The sequence below is a fragment of the Dasypus novemcinctus genome, chromosome X, assembly GCF_030445035.2.
Source record: "Dasypus novemcinctus isolate mDasNov1 chromosome X, mDasNov1.1.hap2, whole genome shotgun sequence".
Classification (NCBI taxonomy): Eukaryota; Metazoa; Chordata; class Mammalia; order Cingulata; family Dasypodidae; genus Dasypus; species Dasypus novemcinctus.
Window position 1 is genome coordinate 13,131,153 of NC_080704.1, and position 22,599 is coordinate 13,153,751.

A 22,599-nucleotide genomic window follows, 5' to 3' on the forward strand; every position below is an offset into this window, starting at 1 on the left:
TTAGTTCTGACCAGGAAATGATAGGTAAACAGTAATATAACTATCAGAGCAAAACAGTGAATACCTCAAACTGCTGCTTTACTGGATGGACTGTGAAACATCCTGGGAATCCCATATTCCCTTGAAATCGGTTCTAGCTGAGATCACATTGAGGCAGGCTCATGTTGATGGATAACTTTAAATTGCAGCCTCGCTCCTCCCCAAGTAAGACACAGACCCTGGCAAGTCGAATCCAATGCCGGAAGAATAAAAGTGCAGCCTGCCGAGGAATGGCGCCGCACACACGGAGAGCTGACACAACAACAAGATGACGCAACAAAAAGAAACAGATTCCTGGTGCTGCTGATAAGGATAGAAGTGGTCACAGAAGAACACACAGGGAATGGACACAGAGAGCAGACAACTGGGGGGGGGGGGGGAAGGGGAGAGAAATAAATAAAAAATAAATCTTTAAAAAGAAAAGTAAACCTGTATCACACTTAGTGTTTACAGCACCTTAAAGCACACTTACCCAGTTACCCAATAAGCTATTCACTTTTAATGGATGGGGAAACCCAAGCAAGTGTAAAGGGGATCAAATTATTTAGGGGCTGAGAGGAGCCTGACCGTGGCCTGTCTTCATTCTTGCATTCACTCCTGACAGAGGACCTGTCCTGGTGCTGGCATGGCATTAGTGCTGGGGAAGCAGCAATCGGTGCCACCCACATGCCACCTGTGCTCGGGGAGCTTCCAGGCTGGCGGGCGACGAAGAGACAAAGGCAGGGGCATGCATGGCGTGATTAGTGCCACACTGGGGCCATTCAGGCGACTAGGTGGCACAAAGGAAGGGCATCAAACTCTGACTCAGAGGTGAGAAGAAAGCAAGCTTTTCAAGTTAAGCCCACGGAGATCTTGAGGGCAAGAGGGAGCCAGACAAAATGAGGAGGGCAAGAGTTTCTGATGGAGGGAGGAGTGAGCTGAGAGGCCGAGAGAGAACATGGTGCATTTCAGAAAGTCCATTTGCTCCACCACTTATTTAACAAATATTTATTGGGCGCTGCCAGGTGTCAGGCACTCTGCTAAGTGCTTGGGCACATCAGTGCACCAAACAGGCAGAGTCCTGCCTTCACAAAACTTACAGTCTAACAAAGGAAAGACGGACAAAGGGAAGAGGGACACAGAGTAGGTAGGTCATTTGCATAGTGGTGAAAAGTGTTGGGGGCAAGGAAAAAGATTCAGTTGGGATCCCATTAAGCAGCAGTAGGAATATGGCAGGAGTGGGTAGGTTGGGGAAGTGATGGGAAAGGCGGCGGGGTGGTCAGGGGTATCATGGAGACACTGACACTTGAACAAAGACTTGAATGGAGGGAGGGAGGGAGCTGTGAGGATGACTGGGGGAAGAGCACTCCTGGCAGAAGGGAATGTTAGGACAAAGGCCTTCTGGGCCAAGCATGCCTGGAGAGTTGGAGGGACATCAAGGAGGCCAGCACGGTTGGAGCAGGGGCAGTGAGGAAGAGTAAAGACGATGAGGTTAAGAAGAGGGGACGAACATCATCATCCCAGGGTCCACAGGACGGAGGAATAAAACATGGATTAGAGTGGACTTACTAGTATTCCACTATAGAACTACCATGACTCTAGCAAGGGAAGAAATTGTAGCATTGAGGTGGAGACAGCGGCCATGGGAGTTGCTGAGGGCCGGGAGAGGGAAGAAGAAATGTGATGCGGGGGCATTTTGGGGACTTGGAGTTGTCCTGAATAATATTGCAGGGACAGATGCAGGACATTATATATCCTGCCATAACCCACTGAATGGACTGGGGGAGAGTGTAAACTACAGTGTAAACTATAATCCATGCAGTGCAGCAGTGCTCCAAGATGTATTCACCAAATGAATGAATGTGCCACAGTGATGAAGAGGTTGTTGGTGTGGGAGGAGTGGGGGTGGGGGGTGGGGGGTATATGGGGACCTCTTATATTTTTTAATGTAACATTTTGTGTGATCTATGTATCTTTTTTAAAAAAGACAATTAAACATTTTTTAAAAAAGAATCAATAAGCACAAGGGGGAATACAACTATGGACCAGAGTAGACTTAATAGTCTAGTAATGTGAGAAATTGTAACATTTATAAGAAGGTAGTGATTAGCAGAGGTTCTGAGAGAAGGGGGAGAGAACGATAGGTGTAACATGGGGCATATTTGGGAAATTGGCGTTGTTCTGCACAATATTACAATGACAGATAAAGGCCATTATACATTTTGTCAAAACTCATAAAATTGTATGTTGCAAAATGTAAACTGTAATGTAAATTATAGACCACGGTTATTAGCAATTCTTTAATAGTTGTTCATCAATTGTAACAAATGTACCACACAACTGTAAGATGTTTTTAATAGGGGGAAATATGAGCGGGAAGGGTGTGGGGTATACAGGAATCCCTCATATTTTTTATGTAACTTTTCTTTAACCTAAAACTGCTTTAAAACAAAGTCAAAACCTGCCTTATAAAATAGAAGCAATGAAAAATATATAGGAAGAAAGCATAAAAGTAAAATATCACAGCCACATTTTATTTATCTAATATAAATGGGAACCTATACTATCAATTACCTTTTATCAAAGCTTTAAGTCATTAATGGGCCATATCAGAAGAAAGGTATTTCTTCTTTAAATTATGTATATGTTCATTATATGACACCAAATATGTATTCAGTATCCCTCCACTGAGAATAAATCCAGTGAATAACAATATTCTGTGCTATAAGGGATCAAAATGATTTACCACTGCATTCTGCTTATGCATATGGCAATGAAATAATAGAATGTTTTATTTAAATTTTCCTTATACTCTTAACAAAATAATTTTCTGGCAATTCTTGTCACTGATCTTCTCTGAAGAGCAAGACATTGATTTTCAAATAAAGGATATTTTTGTAGCATAAAAAAAGAGAAGAGGGAATGAATTGGATGGCTTCCAAGCCACTGGGGCATGTGGAGTGAAGGAGGAAATGGCACTGGATAAGGCTGAAGAGGGTAGCAGGGTACAGTTTGTAAAGGGTCTCATAAGTCATGCCCAGCAGGGCTGGACTTGATCCTAAGGCAATAGGGAGCCATAGAAAGTTTTTTAGCAAGAGAGTAATTTGGTCCTATGTGGAGGTCTGAGAAATCACGCTGGCTGCATCTTAGCAAGCTGGATGCCATGGGGACTGGCCCAACCTCAGAGTCAAAACCTGCTGCTTTGTAACCTCAACTCAGAAAACAGAGCAGGCACCACTCACAGATTTATTTTAGCCAAGGAATCTCATAATTTTATGGTTTCCCTCTCTATAGAAGGGAGATAAAAATAAAGATGTGCCTCCAGGGAATTGTTTGGGCTACACAGTATTCATGAAATGCTCCGAAGAGCTTCTTCTGGTCATTTACTATCAAACTGAGGCTCAGTGTGGTACTTCTGCCAAAGAAGCTGCTGCACTTAATTGCATGGGAGTCATGAAATTAGGCATATGTTAGATGATCTTGGCAGACAATCAAGGTTTAAAATATTTTGGTGATGGTTGATGAAAGAAAACATATGAGGACTGTTGGGGAAGGCAGGTTGAATGTTATCTTTAACCCAAGCCAAGACACCTGCTTGGCAGGGTCACCACGTGTCCACCTACCAAAACGGGAGAATGCTGTCAAACTGGGGTGACAAATCACTACACCGCCAGGCCTTGGGCTATGTTTGAGGCTGTTGGACTCTCCCTGAAGTTGCGTGTGTTCATTCAATAGACACAATATTAACTGTTTTCTCTTTTCAGATTTTTTTATTGTACTGTAATGGTCACATCTTCTTAAAAACAAGCATGAGAATCAGCTAGGCCAGTTGGTCTCAACTGGAAACAACTGTGCCCCAAGGATCACTTGGCAACGTCTGGAGACATTTTGCCTTGTCACAACTGGGATGTGTGCATGCCACTGGCATCTCATAGGCAGAAGCCAGGGATGCTGCTAAATACCCTACAACGCCCGGGACAGCCCCCACAGCAAAGAACTGTCTCATTCTTTGCTGAACCTGAGAAACCTTGAAGATATGGCATTGAACTTGATGGATACTGAAAATTTTGTTTTGTTACCAGCCAAATTAAGGAGTGGTTTCACAATGCAATTCAACAATATAGATGGCTACATTAAATCACCGAAGGTCCTATGTGTATTGGTTTAAGACGGTGTGACAAAAGGAGACAGAGGAGAAGATAATTTGGTTGATCCACCTGCATTGTGCAGATGAGTCAAATGAACAATGTGAGACCAGAGGACCTGGGCAAAGCTCTCAGTTCCGTCACTGACTACACCTGTGCCACCTTGAACTTGACCACTATTCTGAGCTTGGACTTCTTCAATGACCAAACAGAAAAGACACCCACCCGTCTACCCCACCAGATGGATCTGAGGATGAAATTGACATAGGGACTGTGTCCAAACACTTTGCAGTTTGCTGAAAACAGTAGCAATGAAGGCACCATTATCATGCCCTTGCAGTGTCTCTAGAAGGACTACCAGAAAATCATCAATTCATTCATATCACCCTTGACCCTTGCACTGTAGCACCTCCACATCCCATCCAGACTAAGTCTTGGCTGGTTCAATGTCCTGAGCGTCTGACAAATCTGCCTACTGATCTTGCCCTCCAACCCTGCCGCCATCCTAGAGTGCAGGTCATTTTCTCTTGACTCCCCCCTGGCCCAAACACCAGGTTGCACTTCAGCTCCTCTTCACCCTTGACTCCCTCCTGGAACCAGAGCAAATCTGATGAGGGCCCCAAAGAGGCGTCAAGGACAACATCCAGATGGAAAAGATGGAGTGGACATAAACTGCATGTGGGAAGAGTGTGGGAGGAAAGACTGTGAGAACATTCGCTGCCAACACACATTTTTGTTATGACAATAAAACAAGAAGACAGTTGTACTATACTTTGAAAATGAGTGTAAATGATTCTATAAATGCAGGATCCTCTTATCTACTTAAATGTTTGTTTTTCTCTTTGTGATCATTATCATTTATAAAGATGAGTGAGGTGTTCATAGCTACTCTTGATATTTTCCTTGCTATCTGATTCTCTTTACAACATTGACCAAGGGCCTGCTTGCCACTCAGCAATTGTCTTTTGAGCCAATACACTACGAGCCGTTACTTGCTTATATGCAGTCTCACCTTGGACAAATGGAAAAAGCCCTGAAGAGATTACATTAAATAATTGCCGCTTGAATTATACTTCAGAGGAGGTAAGAGGTGCTCATAACACATGGAGGATAATTCTTTTCCAAGAAAACAGATTTAAAAAAGCCTGAAGACCTCAGGACCATGGGCAAAGCTATGTTGAATAAAAGTAAACAGAACATTTGTGCTAAAAAGCAAAACAAGCTTCGGAGGTTGTCAAAACCCAAATGGGGGGAGTAGACAAAGCGTGGGTAGAGACAAGAATTCGATTTCAGATAAAGATTAAGCAACAAAGGGTTATTCTAATATGGAAAGCAATGGGTCGCACTTAATAAAGAACATTCTTTCCACTTGTGATTGATACAAAGCGGCTGACGCTGCTGCTTTATCACTCCAACATGTGTATGACTTATTCCAATATGAAATCCTAACAAATTCCCCCCCCCACAAACTTACTTTAATTGCCTTCAATCAGAATAAACATATATAGTGCTCTGTGCTAGAATAAAGGGCTATTTCATCAGCAACTCCTCCTTCAGCGCTCAAGAGGGGACATTAGCATCAGCTTGACTCTAAATTTATGATTTTAGGAAAATGAGACAGCTGAATTAAAATGACAAATTTTAGATTGTTTTGTGAGGTTGGATGTATTTGCAATAACTGAGGAAATAACCACTTTCCTCAACTCTCTTTTTCACCTTACGTCTATACAATTAAGGAGCCGCCTTTCACTCGCCCCACCCCCACCCTCACGTAAATGGGCTTAAGGAGATCTCGGGCCACAACTCTAATCAGAGGGCACCAGCAGCGCACAGTTCACAATCTGGAAAAGGTTTTACGGTACTGATGGGTGAGGGTGCCTGCAGGGCATAATGAGCACTGACACTGGCTCTAGCGGGGCGAAGAAACCTCTACAGACTCAATCCAGTTAACACTTGACGCCGCTTTACAAGGGAAATCACTGAACCGCTAGTATCGCCAAAGAAATGAACAATCATTAGTAACTCACAAGTAAGTAAGTCACTTGGCATTTCACGGCAGCTATGGCAAAACCGAAAAAAGAGCTGTCACAGGTTCTAGAATATTTGCATGTGGAACAGAAGGATCCTTAACTCTTTTCTAATTCAGGCCCTCATTTTTTTTTTCCCAGGGGAGGAAAAAGAGACGCGGCTGGGGAGCGCACTCTGAGCAAGGGGCTGATGGGCTGGTCCCCACCCCACCCATCCCCACCCTGTGGCAGTGCAAACCCGCCAGGGCAGACCGCCGACGTCTGGGCCTGCCATCCCTGACCACCTCGACTCCTTTTATGGGGGAGAGGGGGTCCCGAGTTGGGCAATGGAGTTTGTCAGACACGAATTGCGGAAAACAAGGCAACTGACTTTGCCTTATTATAAATCTTGAGGATCCTCGCCCTCACCTGCTGCCTGCCTGCTCCTCTCCATTCTCCACAGTGAAAATCGTGTCAAGCCAAGCTCAGTCGGTCAATCGGGAGATGACACCAAGACTGCCAAGGTCCCACCTCAAAACGGCACCCCTGACAAGTGGAAAATCCAAAGGCTGCAGGAAGTCAACAAGGAGCCTTGCCCCCCTCGCGGAGGAGTATTTTAGGCTCTTCAGAAAGAATGCTCAGTCCTTGGCAATCGCTTTCTTCTTCCTTTTCTCTCTCAAAAATCAACTCCATCCTGGATGGAGATTGGCTCGGGCGCTGACCCTGAAGCATTGACTCCTTCAAAGGAGGCACACGGCTTGGGGTGTTGCGCCCGCTATGCTCCCCGCGGTGGCCCCCAGCGCCTAGCGCAGGGCCTGGCACGTAGCAGGCCCCCAGGAAATATTCGTGGAAGTATTGAGTCAACCCGGAGGTGAGAGGCTGCCTTGAGCGAAGGGGCGGCTCCGACAGGAGACCCCCGCAGCCTCTCGGATTAATCACAAATGTGCAACTTTTTGTCTGGCTACAAGCTCGCAGGGCAACACACACCCCCTTTCCCAGGGGCCAACAGCCTGCGCGCCCAGCGCGCCCCGCAGCATTCCTCCCGGAGTCCCCTCGGAGCCCGCAGGTCCCACGCGGCCCCGCACCCCGTCCAGCTCCAGTCCCGTCCTGGCAGCTTGTCCCAGCGAAGGCTGGGTGGGCGGCCTGGGCCCAGCCCCGGAGCACCACTTCTCAGCCCCGGCCTGCGAGGGGCCGGCGGGGGTCCAGCCCCCTGCCCCGGCCGCAGTGAGCACGGCGCGAGGCAAAGGGCTCCAGCCCTGGAGGCGCGCCGCCAGGATCCGAAGCAGGTGACATCCTGGGGTGACACAGGCGGCACCCCTTAATCCCCCCAGTCCCCCCCCACCGAGGACTTCTGGGGAGTCAGGACGCCCAATCACCCCCGTGCTGTCCCCTCCCAGGCCGGCCAAGTGGCGCCCCCTGTCGCCTCTGCGCGCGTCGGGACACTCACCGCGTAGTACAGCCGCGGCTTTGTGCGGTACACCGGGTCCCCCATTTCGCCGCTGGGGAGGAGTGGCGGTCCCCCGGGCACCACCTAGGCTCGCGGCACCCCTCCGAAGCCTCCTACTTCACCGCCATCCCCCGGCCAGCTCCCCGGCCGAGCCCTGCTCCGTGCTACCAGAGCGCTTGCCGCGCAGTCGGCGGGGACCTGGAGGAGGCGGCGGCAAGGGGGGAGGAGGGGGAGGAGGAAGAGGAGGAGGAGGAGGAGAAGGGGGAGGGAGGGAGGAGGGAGCGGCCGAGTCAGATGCGATGGGCGGGCGTTTAATTCCTTCCGCTCCTGACCGGCCCCTGTCGCAGCGGCCACCACCGCCGCCAGCTGTTGGGGGCTGCAGCCACCGAGCGCGTCTATGACAGGTGTGGGGCCGACCGGCCCTCCTGCTTCCTGCCACCCTGCCCCTCCTCGGACCCGGGAAACCCGGGCTGTCAAGGTTGGGAGCTGCTAAAGTCTCCAACTCCCCCGAGAAGGCGAGCTGGGGTTTCCAAGAAAGACTTCCACTAACTTTGAATGACGCGTGGGCCTGTCGGCTGGGAGGTGATTCGGAGCCATCTCCCGCAAGAGCGGAGTTTTGGCCTTTTGGAAAGCCCTTCTTTGGGACAGTCTCAACGGCGGGGACCCTCAGAGAGGGCAGGGCTGCAGGGCCCAAATAATGCTGCGGGGAGGAGCAGCTGCGGGGAGGGAGGCCGGGCAGGACATCGGTCCCGACGGGCTACTTTGGGAGAACTGGGTCCCAGAAGGCTTGAGGGGCCCACTCGCGGAACCCGACTGGTTGGGGGAGCCGGGGAGAATCTGCTGGAATGGGAGGACTGGCGTTCGAGCCAGGCAGCATCTGAGTACATACTAAGGAGGAGAAGGGGATACTAGATGCACTGCTGTTTGTCTTCCTTCTTGGACACAAATCAGAAAACCGCATCGCAAGGATGGTTTGGAAATAAGACGAAATGTCCAATCTAATTGCAAACACTGCCCAGTAAACCACTGGAGACTCATAAGAACCTCTAAAACAAAGCTCCACTATGAAACCCCCTCATGGAAACCTGAGTGGAACCCCCCGTGCCCACTTTAAAGCACCCTGGAGAAGATCCCAAAGTACCCTCCCCAGCCCTAGAGTTCATTTATTTGTCGCTTCCCAGGAGCTGAACCCAGACAAAGGCAGGGCTTTAGGACAGAGTGGAGACTCCCGCCCCCGTAAGATCGATCAATCAATCCAAGTCCAAGAGGGGTGTTCTTTAAGCAGGAAACTAATGGGTGGCTTGTGCCAAATCTTAAGAGTCCCACTGGGCACTGGACTTGTTGAGTGGCCCTTGCCCTGCTAAACAGCAGGTCCTGGGTGCGCCATGGGAGGGGGAGTGTGAAGGAAGTCAGCACGTGGCCCCTGTCCTCAAGTCCTTATGACTTAGTAGGATGGACCATCCCATAGCATATATTAAAATAAGTGGCAACAGAATTGGGACCAGTGGGAATGTGCAGCCAAGAGTGTAAGTATCCTGAAGAATTCACAAGATCATTCTGTGACAGGTCGTCCTCCTGGAAAACTAAGTGGCAGATATCTATGAAAGCTGATCATATGCTACTGTATGGCCCATTGATTCCACCCCTGGATGCATAGAGAAACGTGTGCAGAAGGCCACTGGCATCCAAGAATGTCCATAACATCTGTAGGCATCATTGCCCAAAGGTAAACAGCCCACATGCCTGTCAACTGGTACCAGGTAAATCACTTGCTATGTCTAGCCATACAATGGGAGACTACTCAGCAATAAAAGGAAAATATTGCCAGGGCACACAACCCCATGGGTCAATCTCACAAACACATTTATTCTTGAGCTGGAAATCAAGAATAGGCACCTGAGATCTTGGGTGACAGAGACTGGAGTAGGAGTTAGCAAGGGTGGGAGGGTACTATTGACCGGGACGGGGTACAAGGGAGCCGTCCGGTGCTGCAGGCATTCCAGATCCTGATCTGTAGAGTGGCTACCTGGCTATCCCCATGTATAAAACTCCATCAAGCCATACAGTTCAGATGTCCTTCACTGTGTGTTATTTTAGACTGCAATAAAAAATACATAAAAACACATCTAAAATCGATCCCCTGCCAACCACAGCAACTTCCAGCCAGAGTGTTGCATGTCTTAAGAGAAAGGCAATTTAGCCATTTGCCCACTGTCTCTGGTTCTCCCTGTAGCCCGGCCTGCTCACGTCTCCTTTCCCTCCGCCACCTTGGAGGCCCTCTCTGCTCCGCGACATGTCCCAGATGAGCTGGGAAAAAATGACACACTGAAGTCCCTTCATTCATTTCCACTCCACTCTGCTGCTGGAAGCAACCTTTAGAGCACAGTCATCAAAGCCCCTTAGAATATTTTAAGGCAGAGAACCAGGGAGCGCTTTCTTGCGTCCGTCACAGACTGCAGGTGGGGCAGCAGAGGAAGGGCACGTGACCATAAATGAGACTTAATGACCTCGACATGCCCCGATGTAGGGGCATTTGCATCATTGTGGTTTATCTAGAAAAGTGGACTCTCTAGTCTCTAGGACTTCTTACTCTCTCCAACCTGCCCTTAAGAAGCCCCCAAAGCTGGAAATCCCTCTCCCCACACGACGTGTTGAATTATTAATATAGTTAAGCAATACGAGGCAGGTTCCTGGATTTCAAAACCTTAGCCGTGGTCCTCTGGCCTTTACCTCTGAGTAAGTCAGCTCCATGTTAAAACTAGGTCATCTTAGATTTTGTTTGAATTCCACCTTTGAAAAACGCATTAAGTGACTAAAGGGTCGTATTGTAGGCCAAAAATAATCTATCATTCCCAAACTTACATTTCATGAACCACTTCTACCTGCTAGCATATTTCTTGTTAGATTTTCATCACTAAGCCTGAGTGAAATTTTAAAGTGCATTAGGGTTGTTTTTCTGTGTTGGAAAGGTTTTGTGGGGTAGGACAGAGCATTTAAGAAAAGGAAGTGTCAGTCCATATTATTAGATTCTTAACATCACCGCAGAGTGAAATCATCCACCTCTTCAAATCTCAGTCCATTTGTTCAAGGATCAAGAAGGGACCTAGAAAATTGCTCAGAACTTTAAAAGCTCTATTAAATCTTAACCATGTTGAATTCCACACATTATCTCTATTGAAATATATTTCAAGGTACATTTTAAACACTGTTGTGATAAAAAGTTCCTATGTCCATGTCCCTACTCCCAATATCTATCTTGTGTTATTTATTTATTCACGTGGTCACTTTTCAACAAATATTTATCAGGACCTACTATGTGCAGGTCTTGTTCTTGACCAATTAAAATATCTATTACTATTGCAGGTGGTTTTAAAATTCAGGTTTGATCTTTTGGGGTGTTGGGGGAGCTAAAAAGAGTGTCAGAAACACATGCAACTGTACCTCAAGGAGGCTTGAAATTAATCCAGTTTGCTGGTTAAGAGCCTGCTTGGCTCATGTTCCCTTTCAGTTAGTCATTTTTTAAAAATACATTTCTCTGATGTTTATAGTTTCCCCCAAGAGGACTCAAAAATAATCTCAGCAAGTTACTCCACCAACATCACTTTTAAGAGAAAACGAGTCACGAGAACAGTGGAATTTCCACGGCTTCCTGCCACCAAACGTGCTGGCATTTCCAGGACTGAGCTCTGCTCTTTCTGCCAGAGCAGTTAAATTAAAACCCTTGTTTGTGTTTACTCTGCCGGCCTATAGGTTGAATGAACATTTTCCACATTTGGTGCTAACCCAAGGGTGATTGCTTTGTTTGGGAAAGCAGAGCCTAAATTCAATGCAGCAAACTCAACTTCAGCATTTAGGAGGAGCTGAGGAACCACTAAAACCCACTTAGAATTCAAGGATGAGGCCCTTCTTGGAAGCCCTGTCCCATTGTTGTTAGGAGAGAGGCTACGAGATCCTCTTAGGTGGGGAGCTTCCTCCCCCAAACCTAGTGCCCATGCCCTTCTATCATCCCATCATCTTGTCGAGCCTGCTCCAAGAGTATTTAAAAAATTTAGAAATAAACAAATTGATAACACATAATGTGCAGCTTAATGAATGATTACAAAATAAGCACCCATCCGACCATTACCAAGGTCAAGAAATAGAATGTGATCAGTAACCCAGAAATCCCCCATGTCCCTCAGCTGCAATTTTAACAATCTCCTTTCTCCCACTGGCAGCCACTGTCGTCTTTTATGCTGTTCACGTCCTTGCTTCCCGTTCCTCAACCCGAATTGTTGACATTTGAGGACCTGTGTGCCTGTGCTGTGGGGAGACTGTGCTGTGCATGATAGAATGTTTAGCAGCATCCCGGGCCTCAACCCACTAGATGCCAATAGCACCCACCCCAGGTTGTGACAACTCAAAGTATCTCTAGACATAGCCAAACGTCCCCTGGATAGGGAGACAAAAACACCCCTGATTGAGAACCACTGTTGTTGTTGTTGTTGTTGTTGTTTAGAAAGTTATGTGTCCACAAATATTATTGCTTAGGGTTGCCAGTTTTCTGACTTCACATAAACAGACTCATACAGTAGGTTTTTTTCAGTACATCTGGCTTCTTTTTCTCCACATCATGGTTTTAGGGAGCAACCCAGTTGTATGGAGCTGCACTTTGTTCATTCCCATTGCTGTCTAGTATGTGTATGTGTTTATCCCTATTTAGCTTTTCAACTGCTGATGGACATCTGTGTTCTTTCCAGTCTTAGAGTACTGAAAACCATACTGCTTGGACATCATTATGCACATCTCCTTGTATCCATGTATATGCATCTTTATAAGGTATAAACCTGGAAATAGAATTGCTGAGTCACAGGTATACAGATCTTTGACTTCATTGGACAATGCCAAAAAGTTCTCCAAAGTGATCTTACCAATTAGTATCTTTATTTACACTACAATATAAATAGACTGAACATAGTTTATATCAAGGCAGAACATAGTTTAGAGTTATCCCTTTTCTAGATTTTTTCTTGGGGCTCCAAATATAAAATTAGGGAATTTAAACTCCAGGATCAGGAAGGAGAGCTAGGGAATGAGCTTAAGGTTCTCCTTGTTGAATCCACAGGCCTCCTGCAAGTAAAGAAAGACCTGCCAGCCCTGCTCGGGCCCTGGCATTGGAAATGCCATTGCTGACCCCATCTACTTGTATGGGCAGGAGCAATGGATACATGGCTTAGGCTTTTGAGGGAGGACATTTTTTTCAGGCAGAAGTTCAGCATACTGGGGGAAAAATCTCAGTGCACCAATTCTAAACCTATGTGCCACTTAAGCAATTACCATTTTGCTCCACAGCCATAATTATTCCCCTTCCTCTTATCTCACTCTTAGGTCAAGGGAGAACCCTTACAGGGACATGGAAGTGGACAGCACCCAAGGAAGGGAAAAGGGCCCCTTTCCTTTTTCTAGGTAAGTTAGAGAGACAACCTCCATTCTGAAGACAGACCTGGGCTGGAGGCCAGTGAGTGAGGAATTCCAGGTGATCCCAAGGATGAGGTAGTAGCCATGGTCACATAGGACAGACCAAGGGAGGGAAGAATGCCCTAGCGGAGCCTACTACTGCTGCCCTGGGCCTGGATCCCTAGTACAGAGAACAGCTAGATGTTTGACATCAACTCAAGGTGAGAACGTGGTGCAGGAAAATGAGGCAAGTGAGGTTGAGGGTAAAACTGACTGGTAGTATAGGTTCAGTTTCATATTATTTTCCTGTTCTTGCCATTTTGCTCTTTACACCGAAGAACTGCTTCCATTTCTACAAAATGCCAGGGAGCCAGGGAGGGTCCCCTTAAAAGCATCTACAGCGAGATGTTTCTAAAATCAATATTCTATTCAAGAGTCATTAGGCAAAAAAGGAGAGGCCACTATCCCTCCCGTTATGACTTTCCAAATAACAATTTGAGAATCAATAAGCTATGTTTCATTTCTATCCATCATCTAGTGTTAGTCAATTGCCCTCCCTTCTCTGATTACAACGTCCTTTCCTCTGCACAATATTGCAAGCATCCAACCCAGGGGAATGCCCATGACAACATATCAACACTGCAGGTGCTAGAATTATGATTCGAAACAATAACGATTCCACTATTTATGGAGCTCTGAGATCATAGGCCCTGTGCTGAATTAGATGCTTTGCAAACAGCAAATATGGATCCTCAGAATAATGGTGTGAAGAAAGTATGGTTAGCCCCATCTTATTGGTGAGGGTAATTAACTTGTTTTGCATACCTTGTAAATGATGGAATCAAGATGCAAATAGAGTTGGACTAAATCTCTTTCTACTCTATTCCTCGACATCTCAAAGCAGAGACTTTTGGGACATGTCAGACTCATTCATTAGATTGCTATAGTTACTTCATGTGAAAGGGAGCAGTAGGCACTGCCAGTGCCCCATCCATATTTCCTACCCCAGTAGTTCTCAACCAGGGGCAGTTTTGCTGCCCCAGAGGACATTTGGCAATATCTGGAGCCCCTGTTGGCTGGCACCACAGGAGGGAAAAGGGAAAGAGGCCAGGGATGCTGCTAAGCAGCCTACAGGACAGCCCCCACCACGCATGTCCATGGAGGCAAGGTGGAGAAACCCTGCAAAGACTCAAGAAGTTGGTCCTTAAACAATTTTCACTTAGTAGTTGTGACCGTTTGGGATTATGTCTGTGAGTCCCGAAAAGAGAAAGATTACGTTTATAATCTAATCTAGTCCTCTGGGTGTTATTCCCTTTGATTGCATTAGATTCGGCTGAGATATTAAGGCTAGGGATTTGATTCGACCACATCAGTAAGGCTGAGTCCCCGCCCCCTTGGTGGGCCGATAGAAACAGACACTCACTCAAGAAGAAAGGCCAGAAGAGAGAGCTCTGTCATCTGTGATCCTGGGGCCCCGGGGAGAGAGGAGGCATTCACGGGATAGTCTGCAGCTGACCTTGTGAAGAGACCAGAAGAGCTGGGACTGATATAGAAAGCCTGGGAGGAAACGAGCCCTGTGCCAGGAGAGAGAGGAAGCCCTGAGACACAAGCCCTGTGCCAGCTGCAGCTGAGAGGGAGGAAGCCCGCAGGGGAAGGCTGGACCCTCGCGGAGATCAGCGACCATCTTGCTTCAACACGTGGCAACTGGCGGTGGTGAGAAAGCAACTTTGAGTTGGACTCTTTAGGGCCTTGTAACTGTAAGCTTTTACCCCAAATAAATCCCCTTTATAAAAAGCCAACACATTTCTGGTACTTTGCATTGGCACCCCTTTAGCTGACTAGTACAGTAGCACATTTCACACCAGTAACATGGTTTCTTTCAGTGGAGTGGGCCTTGCACCAGGCAAGAAAAGAAGGCAAAAGCTCCCCAGAGAAGAGTAGGGCTCCACCCTAAGACTCAATACTCTTATTAAAGGAGTACATCAGCCCTTCAACACAGCAGGTTGAAAGACTAACACACTGAGTGAAGAATGACAATCTGTGTTACCAAAAGCAACAGCTATGAAGTCCCTTGGAGTACTTGAATATTCACTCAAAGAAACCCCTGTTATAAACTCCAAAAACATCCTGCTTTCAGAGGCTCAACAGGATTATGAACAACAACACTCAGCATCACTGTGGTACCTGGAGCTTTCAATGCAATTTCCCATATAATGGTGTCCCCCCCCCCCAAATCAATTAATCTATCTTGAGTTTATGGTTATTATATTTCATACAGAGCAGAACATATAAGGAAAAGTTAGGAATTTGTTGTCAGGAATGTAATAAAATGAGGAGAATGAAACACAGTGAGTATCCTTCGCCTGCCAAATCACTTAACCTGTCTGCATCCCATTAATATACAAAATAAAGAAAATGGGCCAAGAAGTTCACCAGGTCCCCAAGGAATGCTTGGTAATAAAGGTTGAGCACCAGCAGTTTGGCAAGACCTTCTTTCCCCTGCTCTGCGATGGGACCCAACCAAAAGAAAACTGCTCCGTGCCTCATTTCTTGTTTCTTGTTCTTTGGGAATGTGCTTTCTGAAAGTGGTTTTCAACCAGGGGTGATTTTGCCCCCCAGGGGACATTTGACAATATCTGGAGACATATTTTGTTTGTCACAACTGGGGTGACAACTGATATCTGATGGCTGGAGGCCAAGGATGCTGCTAAGCATCCTATAACGGACAAGACAACCCTGCCACCAATAATTACCTGGCCCCAAATGCCAAGAGTGCCAAGGTTGAGAGCCCTTGCTTTATGAATTAAATTTTTCTGGTCAAAATACTTCTCATATATCAGAAATGAAGCATTAGACAAGGACTTTTCCAATTTGCCTTTGGCTGCCATCTTTCTTTGCCTTCATGCACACAGCATCTATATGGAAAGATATTATCTGGAGGGATTATAGGATTTCTTCTCCCTTTCAGCACATGGCAGGACAAGAGGAAAGGGGACCAAAAAGAAATGGCTAATCGGTGTTTCTGAAAGTACGGTCTGCAAGATCATGTGCATCAGAATCACTTGCGGTGGGGTGGACTTTACAAAAATAGATTGTGAGGGAAATGGTTGTGGTTCAATCGATCAGGCTCCCATCTACGATATGGGAGGCCCTGGGATGTGAACCCAGGGCCTCCTTGTGAAGGCAGGCTGGCCCACGCCTGCAGAGAGCTGATGGCCCACACCCACAGAGAGCTGGCTCAGTAAGCTGATGCAACAAAGGGAGAGAAGCAGATACAGAATGCTCAGCAAATGGACACAGAGAGCAGACAGCAAGCAAGCCGCAAAAGGGGAGTGTAAATAAATAAAAAATAAATCTTTAAAAAAAAAAGACTGTGAGGCCCTCCCCAAAACGCACTGAATCATAACTCTGGGAGTTCCTTTTCCAAGGCTTAACATTTTTAGAGAGATTGTTTGATTATCATGTACAAAACAGTTTGAGAACCACTAATGTGGTTTCCGTAAGATGCAGACACTGAAACTTAAAAAGACTGAGTGACTTGTTCAAAGTTATGTAGCTAGCACGAAACCAGGCCAAAACTCATTAGAACTCCAGATATAATGCTAAAAGAAAGTAGAAAATCTCCCTAAGCTTAGGACTGATAAGTCAAAGGCAGACTCCCCGTCTTGTAGTTGGTGAAGAAATGAACACAGCACTTGGTCCAGCTGAAATTAACCCAGAGCCTGCTAAGTAACATGGGACACTTTCCTGTGATTTTGTTAGGTTTTCTACCCATTGTCTTCGTCACCAAGAGGGAAAAGACTGCTACACATGGTTACTTTCAAAGCTCTTAGGATAACTCATTTCCTTTAAATTTTACTTTTCAAACCCGAATTCTCTTTCTCACATTAACATGTCAAGAAATGACAGATGAGTATAAATTAGACCAATTATTAGCCCTTTTAGAATTTCTGAAGAGAAAGCCCCTGGAAAACCCTTCGTACCTAGAAAATAATCTGTAGTTTCCCATTTTGGCAAATTATAGCTGTCACTAGTTCCTTGTTGATGGGAAAATCTAAGATTTAGAACAAAAGAAAGCTGTTTTGTACATAATAACAAATAATGTGACAATTTCAAGTCGATCAGTTTGCATAGTTCCATTTTTACAGTGGAATGATTGAAAGACCAGAGGAAACTCAGTCTGTGAAAATTAAAGGAGGACATGAAGTCAATGATGAATGATTTGAAGGAATGACATGCCTAAGCAGGGAAACCTTTGTCTGCTTTTATCCAGAAGGCTGGATAAGGACCAATGGTAGAAGTTATGAAGATTTTGGCTCAACATAAGAAAGAACTTTCTGCATATGACCCCACAATTCCTCCCCTAGCTATATAACCAAGAGAAATGAAAATACATATTCATGCAGAAACTTGTACACCAATGATCATAATAGCGCAATTCATCACAGCCAAAAGGTGCAAACAACCAGAATGGCCATCCACTGATTAGTTGATAAACAAAAATGTGGGACATCCACATAGTGGAAGGTTATTCAGCAATAAAGAAGAGTGAAATACTGATACATGACACAGCATGGAGGAACCTTGAAAATGTCATGCTGACAGGAAGCGGCTGTATCTCAATCAGTTGGGCTCCCATCTACCATATGTGAAGGCAGGTTCACTGGCCCACAAGTGCCATGGAGAGCCGACTCAGCAAGGTGACACACAGAAAAAGGGAGACAAGCAAAAACGCAGAAGAACACGCAGCGAATGGACACAGAGAACAGACAGCAAGCAAGCCACAAGGTGGGGGAGGGAAATAAATAAATAATAAAAAATACACAGAAGAATGCACAGTGAATGGACACAGAAAGCAGACAGGAAGAAAAAAAAAGTCACGGGGGGGGGGAGGGAGGGGATAAAAAAAAATGTCATGCTGAGAGAAAGAAGCCAGACACAAAAGGCCACATGTTATATGAGTCCATTAATATGAAATATCCAGAAGTGGCAAATCTATAGAGAAAGAAAGTGGATTGGTGGCTGTTAGGGCTGTGGGGGATAAAGACTGAGGAGGTGACAGCTAAAGGTGATGGGGTTTCTTTTTAGGGTGATGAAAACTTCCTAAAATTGACTGTGGTGAAGTTTGCCAATATTGAATACACTAAAAAAATCACTGAATTGTACACTTAAAATGGGTGAATGGTATGGTATATGGATTCTATCTAAATAAAGTTGTGAGGGAAAGAAAGAAGGGAGGAAAGGAGGAAGGGAGGGAGGGAGGGAGGGAGGGAAGGAGGGAGGCCTTGATAATAAATCAAGTGACACAAGAGAAGGAAGGCAGCTGTCCCAGGAGGTGGTGATACCTTCTTCCCTGGCAATATTTAAGCCAAGACTGGGTGACCATCAGCTAGAGGGGCCACACTGTGGGTAATTTGACTATAGGACCTCCAACATTAAAAGCTAATAGTAAATGTTTCGATGCTTATCCCTTTCCTGTTTCCTAAACTATAATATGAGCAGTTAAGGATAAAGACCAGCATCTATTAATTCATGTATCCATTCTTTCACTCATCCTTTCAATGCTAACTATAGGCAAGTCCTTGTGTGATTTTTCCCTCTTAATATAATTGCTTCTTGTCTTAGGTAGAGTACCCCAAAAAGAAACACTAATGTAAGAATTCATGGGAAGTGGATTTGGCTTAACTGATAAAGCATCCGCCTATCACATGGGAGGTCCAGGGTTCAAACCCAGGGCCTCCTGACCCCTGCGGTGAGCTGACACACATGCAGTGCTGATGTGTGAAAGGAGTGCCCTGCCATGCAGGGGTGTCCCCCACATAGGGGAGCCCCACACGCAAGGAGTGCACCCCATAAGGAGAGCCACCCCGCATGAAAATAGCACAGCCTGCCCAGGAGTGGCGCTGCACACACGGAGAGCTGATACAGCAAGATGATCAAACAAAAGGAGACAAAGATTACCGGTGCTGTTGACAAGAATGCAAGTGGACACAGAAGAACACACAGCAAATGGACACAGAGAGCAGACAACTGGGGGCAGGGGAAGGGGAGAGAAATAAATAAAAAATAAATCTTAAAAAAAAATTTCCTTATTAAAAAAAAGGTAAGATTCATATGCAAGTGATATATTAGCTATGCATTCCCAAGAACAATGGGGAAGGGGTGGGCATAACAGAGTAGAAAGAGGGGGAAGCCAAGTAAAGGGCGTGATTTCAGGCAAAGTCCATCAAGTGATGGGCTATGGGATGCCCCAGACTGATCTAAACCTACGGCCCTCTCTGCTTTTTGTGAGTATAGGGAAACTGCTCCAGAACCCCAAGGAAAGTCCTCTGAAGAAGTTCACAGATGTGGGTCCTTAGAAACAACCCACACAGCAGCTGGGGAATGGGACTGACACATTGAACTGGACAAAGATCTGAGATATTTTGGGCAGACCACCACCAGTGGGCACTACACCTCTTGGTAGAAAACTTGTTGCACTCTAAAGGCTCTTTGTAACTCCCTCCTGACATCCAGAGGTACTGAAAAGGGTAGAAACTTGCATCCCCCAGACGTACTTCCACCAAGGTGAAGAAGGAGTCAGTCTCCCAAGGCTTTACAGTCTGGCTTGACCCCTCCTGGCTTTACTGGGCTTCTTTGCCTATGTGAAACCTGCTTCATTACGTACACAGAAAATCTTCTGAAGTGGATTTCTCAGCACCAACAGCACCCCCCATCGCCACAGTGAACCCTAGGAACCATCCACAGTTGGGTCTCTTTGACCAGTCTTGAATGTTACTTATCTAAGTTCTTTCATTTTCCTGAATTAATACAAAGAGAACTGAGATGCTGATCCCCACCCCCCAGACCTACACTCAGAGCTTCTCTGTTTCATTAATCATTCCATGATGTCATTTGTTGATGGCCATATTTGTTGTGGGGATTCAACGAGTTGACAGATGGATAGATCACTTAAAACAGTGCAGCTCACATATAAGCTTTGTATCGATAGTTGCTATTATCACATAGGTACAGTAGAATTTTTCCCAGGTTGCATGATGGGGTCTTTGCCCTGAAAATTGTTTCTTACCACCAAAGGAATTGCAATCGTTTTTATGACCTACTGTAATTGCTTAAGTCAATTCTCCCTTTACCTTCCCTTGCTACATTTTAAAAAAATAATATTTTCCTTATTTTTAAAGGAACTTTTTTCTCTCTATTTTTTTAATGTTACTTCAAAAAAATATGAGGTCCCCATATACCCCCCACCCCCCTCACCCCACTCCTCCCACATCAACAACTTCTTTCATCATCGTGGCACACTAATTGCATTTGGTGAATACATCTTGGAGCACTGCTGCACCACATGGATAGTGGTTTACATTGTAGTTTACACTCTCCCCCAGTCCACCCAGCGGGCCATGGCAGGACCTACAATGTCCAGCATCTGTCCCTGCAGTACCACCCAGGACAACTCCAAATCCTGAAAATACCCCCACATCACATCTCTTCTTCCCTCTCCTAACCCTCAGCAGCTACCATGGCCACTTTCTCCACATCAATGCTACAGTTTCTATTGTGATTGTAATGGAAAGAATTGTAGCCTTGCTATTTCTTAATAGCACTGTCTTTTCTCCGTTTCCTTTAAAGTTATCAGATCGGATGGGGTTGATGGCAAAACCTCCTCAGCACTGAGCAGAAATACGGCAAACATTTGGTAGACTTAAAAACAAGAAATTCAAAGGGGACAGAGAGAAAAAGAGCTCCCAGAACCTCTTAACGCATATTTTGGCAGTGAGGAGAGCTAGAGGGCCTCACTCCAGAGCACCACTGTTTGTATCTATGAAAGTGCCCAAGTTGAAATTCCATAAATAGAGGAGCTTCTGTACCACTTTCTATTGCTAAAATATTTTTTCCGCTGACGTTTATCCTCAGCATTTCAGTTCATGGTGAGCACTTAATAAATGCATGATGGCTGATATTAGAAAGTGTTACTGTTGCAATAGGAGCACAAAGCATTTTAGAAAACCCCAGGAAAATAACAATGGAGGGGGATTCATGGGATTAATTTATAAACAACTTGAAAAGAAACATTCTGCACTTCGATCAGCAGTCTCTCAAAGAACAAACTTGCAAGGAGATGTTTGTCTCTGATCAAGCAACAAGGGTCAGCAAACTACAACCAATGGGGCAAGTCTGGCCAGTCACCTGCTTTTTGTCTGGATGGTTTTGTTTTGTTTTTAATTTTTAAATGGTTGGGAAAAAATCAAGGAATAAGATTTCATCTTGTGTGAAAATTTTACAAGTTCATTTCAAGTGTCTATAAAGCCTTATTGGAACCCAGTCGTGCCCATTCATTGACCTGTTGTTGAGAGCTGCTTTCCCACTACAACAGAAGAGGTGAATAGCTGTGACAGAGAAGGTTTGACCAGCACAGCCTAAAATATATGGCATTTTACAGAAAAAGTTCATGGCCCTCTGGTTTAGAAGATTGAAATACCATTTTGTTTCATTTGCTTCTTTTTATCTCCTTTTTTATTTCATCTTCTTCCTCCTGGAGTTTTACAAGTCCAAAGACAAAACATAGGTCTCATATATTCGTTTCTATTAATATCTCAATTATTTTGTTTCATTTACAGCCTTGAAGGAGCAGGCAGACAACTTGTCAAAGATAAACAAGGTCAGGCAGACTTCCAAATTGGATTCCCCTGTTCCACACGTCAGCATTTTAAGAGGCATGCTTACATTACTTCTAGAAGCATCAGGTAAATGTATTTGGGATTTGTTTTGCCTGTAGAAAGCACCTCCACCCCAATTTCTTCCAGAGCAATATAAATCATGACTAAAACCAAATGTTCCTTTGTTTCATTTGTATTTACTATTTTCAAACCATTCAATAGAGTATTTCACTACCAACGACTGATGGTTTCACATGTCATCAGAAGCCCAGCTTTATCTGTGTTCTCGGCCTTAGAAGTATAATCAGCTTTCAGACAAATGCATGTTACTTGTATCCCTCACCCCAAAGTGGAACTCCCCTCGGATGCATCTGCACTAAATTCAATTACACGCCACACGCTCTGAGATCAGAAAAGCAGAGGGTTCTAAAATACCCAGGCCCATATATGGTTCTTGGAATCCTATGATCTTGTCTTGCCTTAAAAACCCAGGGCCACTTAGAGGATGTGAACTTGCCTTGTTATGGCACAAACTTTTCAATATGCTGCGACTTCTAGGTCATGTCGCACTGTATAGATAAATAGCTATGTATATAAAATTGTCAAACTGGTTGAGATACTAGGAGATTTTCATCACCCACCCCCAGTTTCTGCAAATAGCATAGTTCATATAACATCCTTTCTACTCTACACATTCCAAATGCTGCCAGCCACCTTCTTTGTTTTTTGTTAGGGGAGATGCCCTTTGAAATTCCAGGTCATGCAGTGCACATGATTCCTCTGTTTTCAAGGGGAAAATTCCCTCTGCTGATAATGCCTTTCCTTCCCCATCACCTTCATCACCCTACTTTCCCCACCTCTTCCATTTTCGTTTGTCTATGTAACTCCCA

The 22,599-nt window shown here is 45.4% G+C and overlaps 1 protein-coding gene across 2 annotated transcripts in view; it reads right to left on the reverse strand.

Moving 5' to 3' along the window:
• The window catches only part of ARHGAP6 (Rho GTPase activating protein 6), a 535,211-nt gene that overhangs the window by 277,880 nt on the left and 234,732 nt on the right, over positions 1–22,599 (reverse strand). Inside the window, exon 1 of one of the 2 annotated variants that reach the window (XM_058291580.2) lies at positions 7,617–7,849. The exons of the other annotated variant lie outside the window; for it this stretch is intronic. Within the exon in view, the coding sequence (XP_058147563.1) occupies positions 7,617–7,661 (45 nt within the window). The 5' untranslated portion in view covers positions 7,662–7,849. Of the gene's footprint in view, positions 1–7,616; positions 7,850–22,599 lie in introns of those variants that run through there. 2 annotated transcript variants of the gene reach the window in all.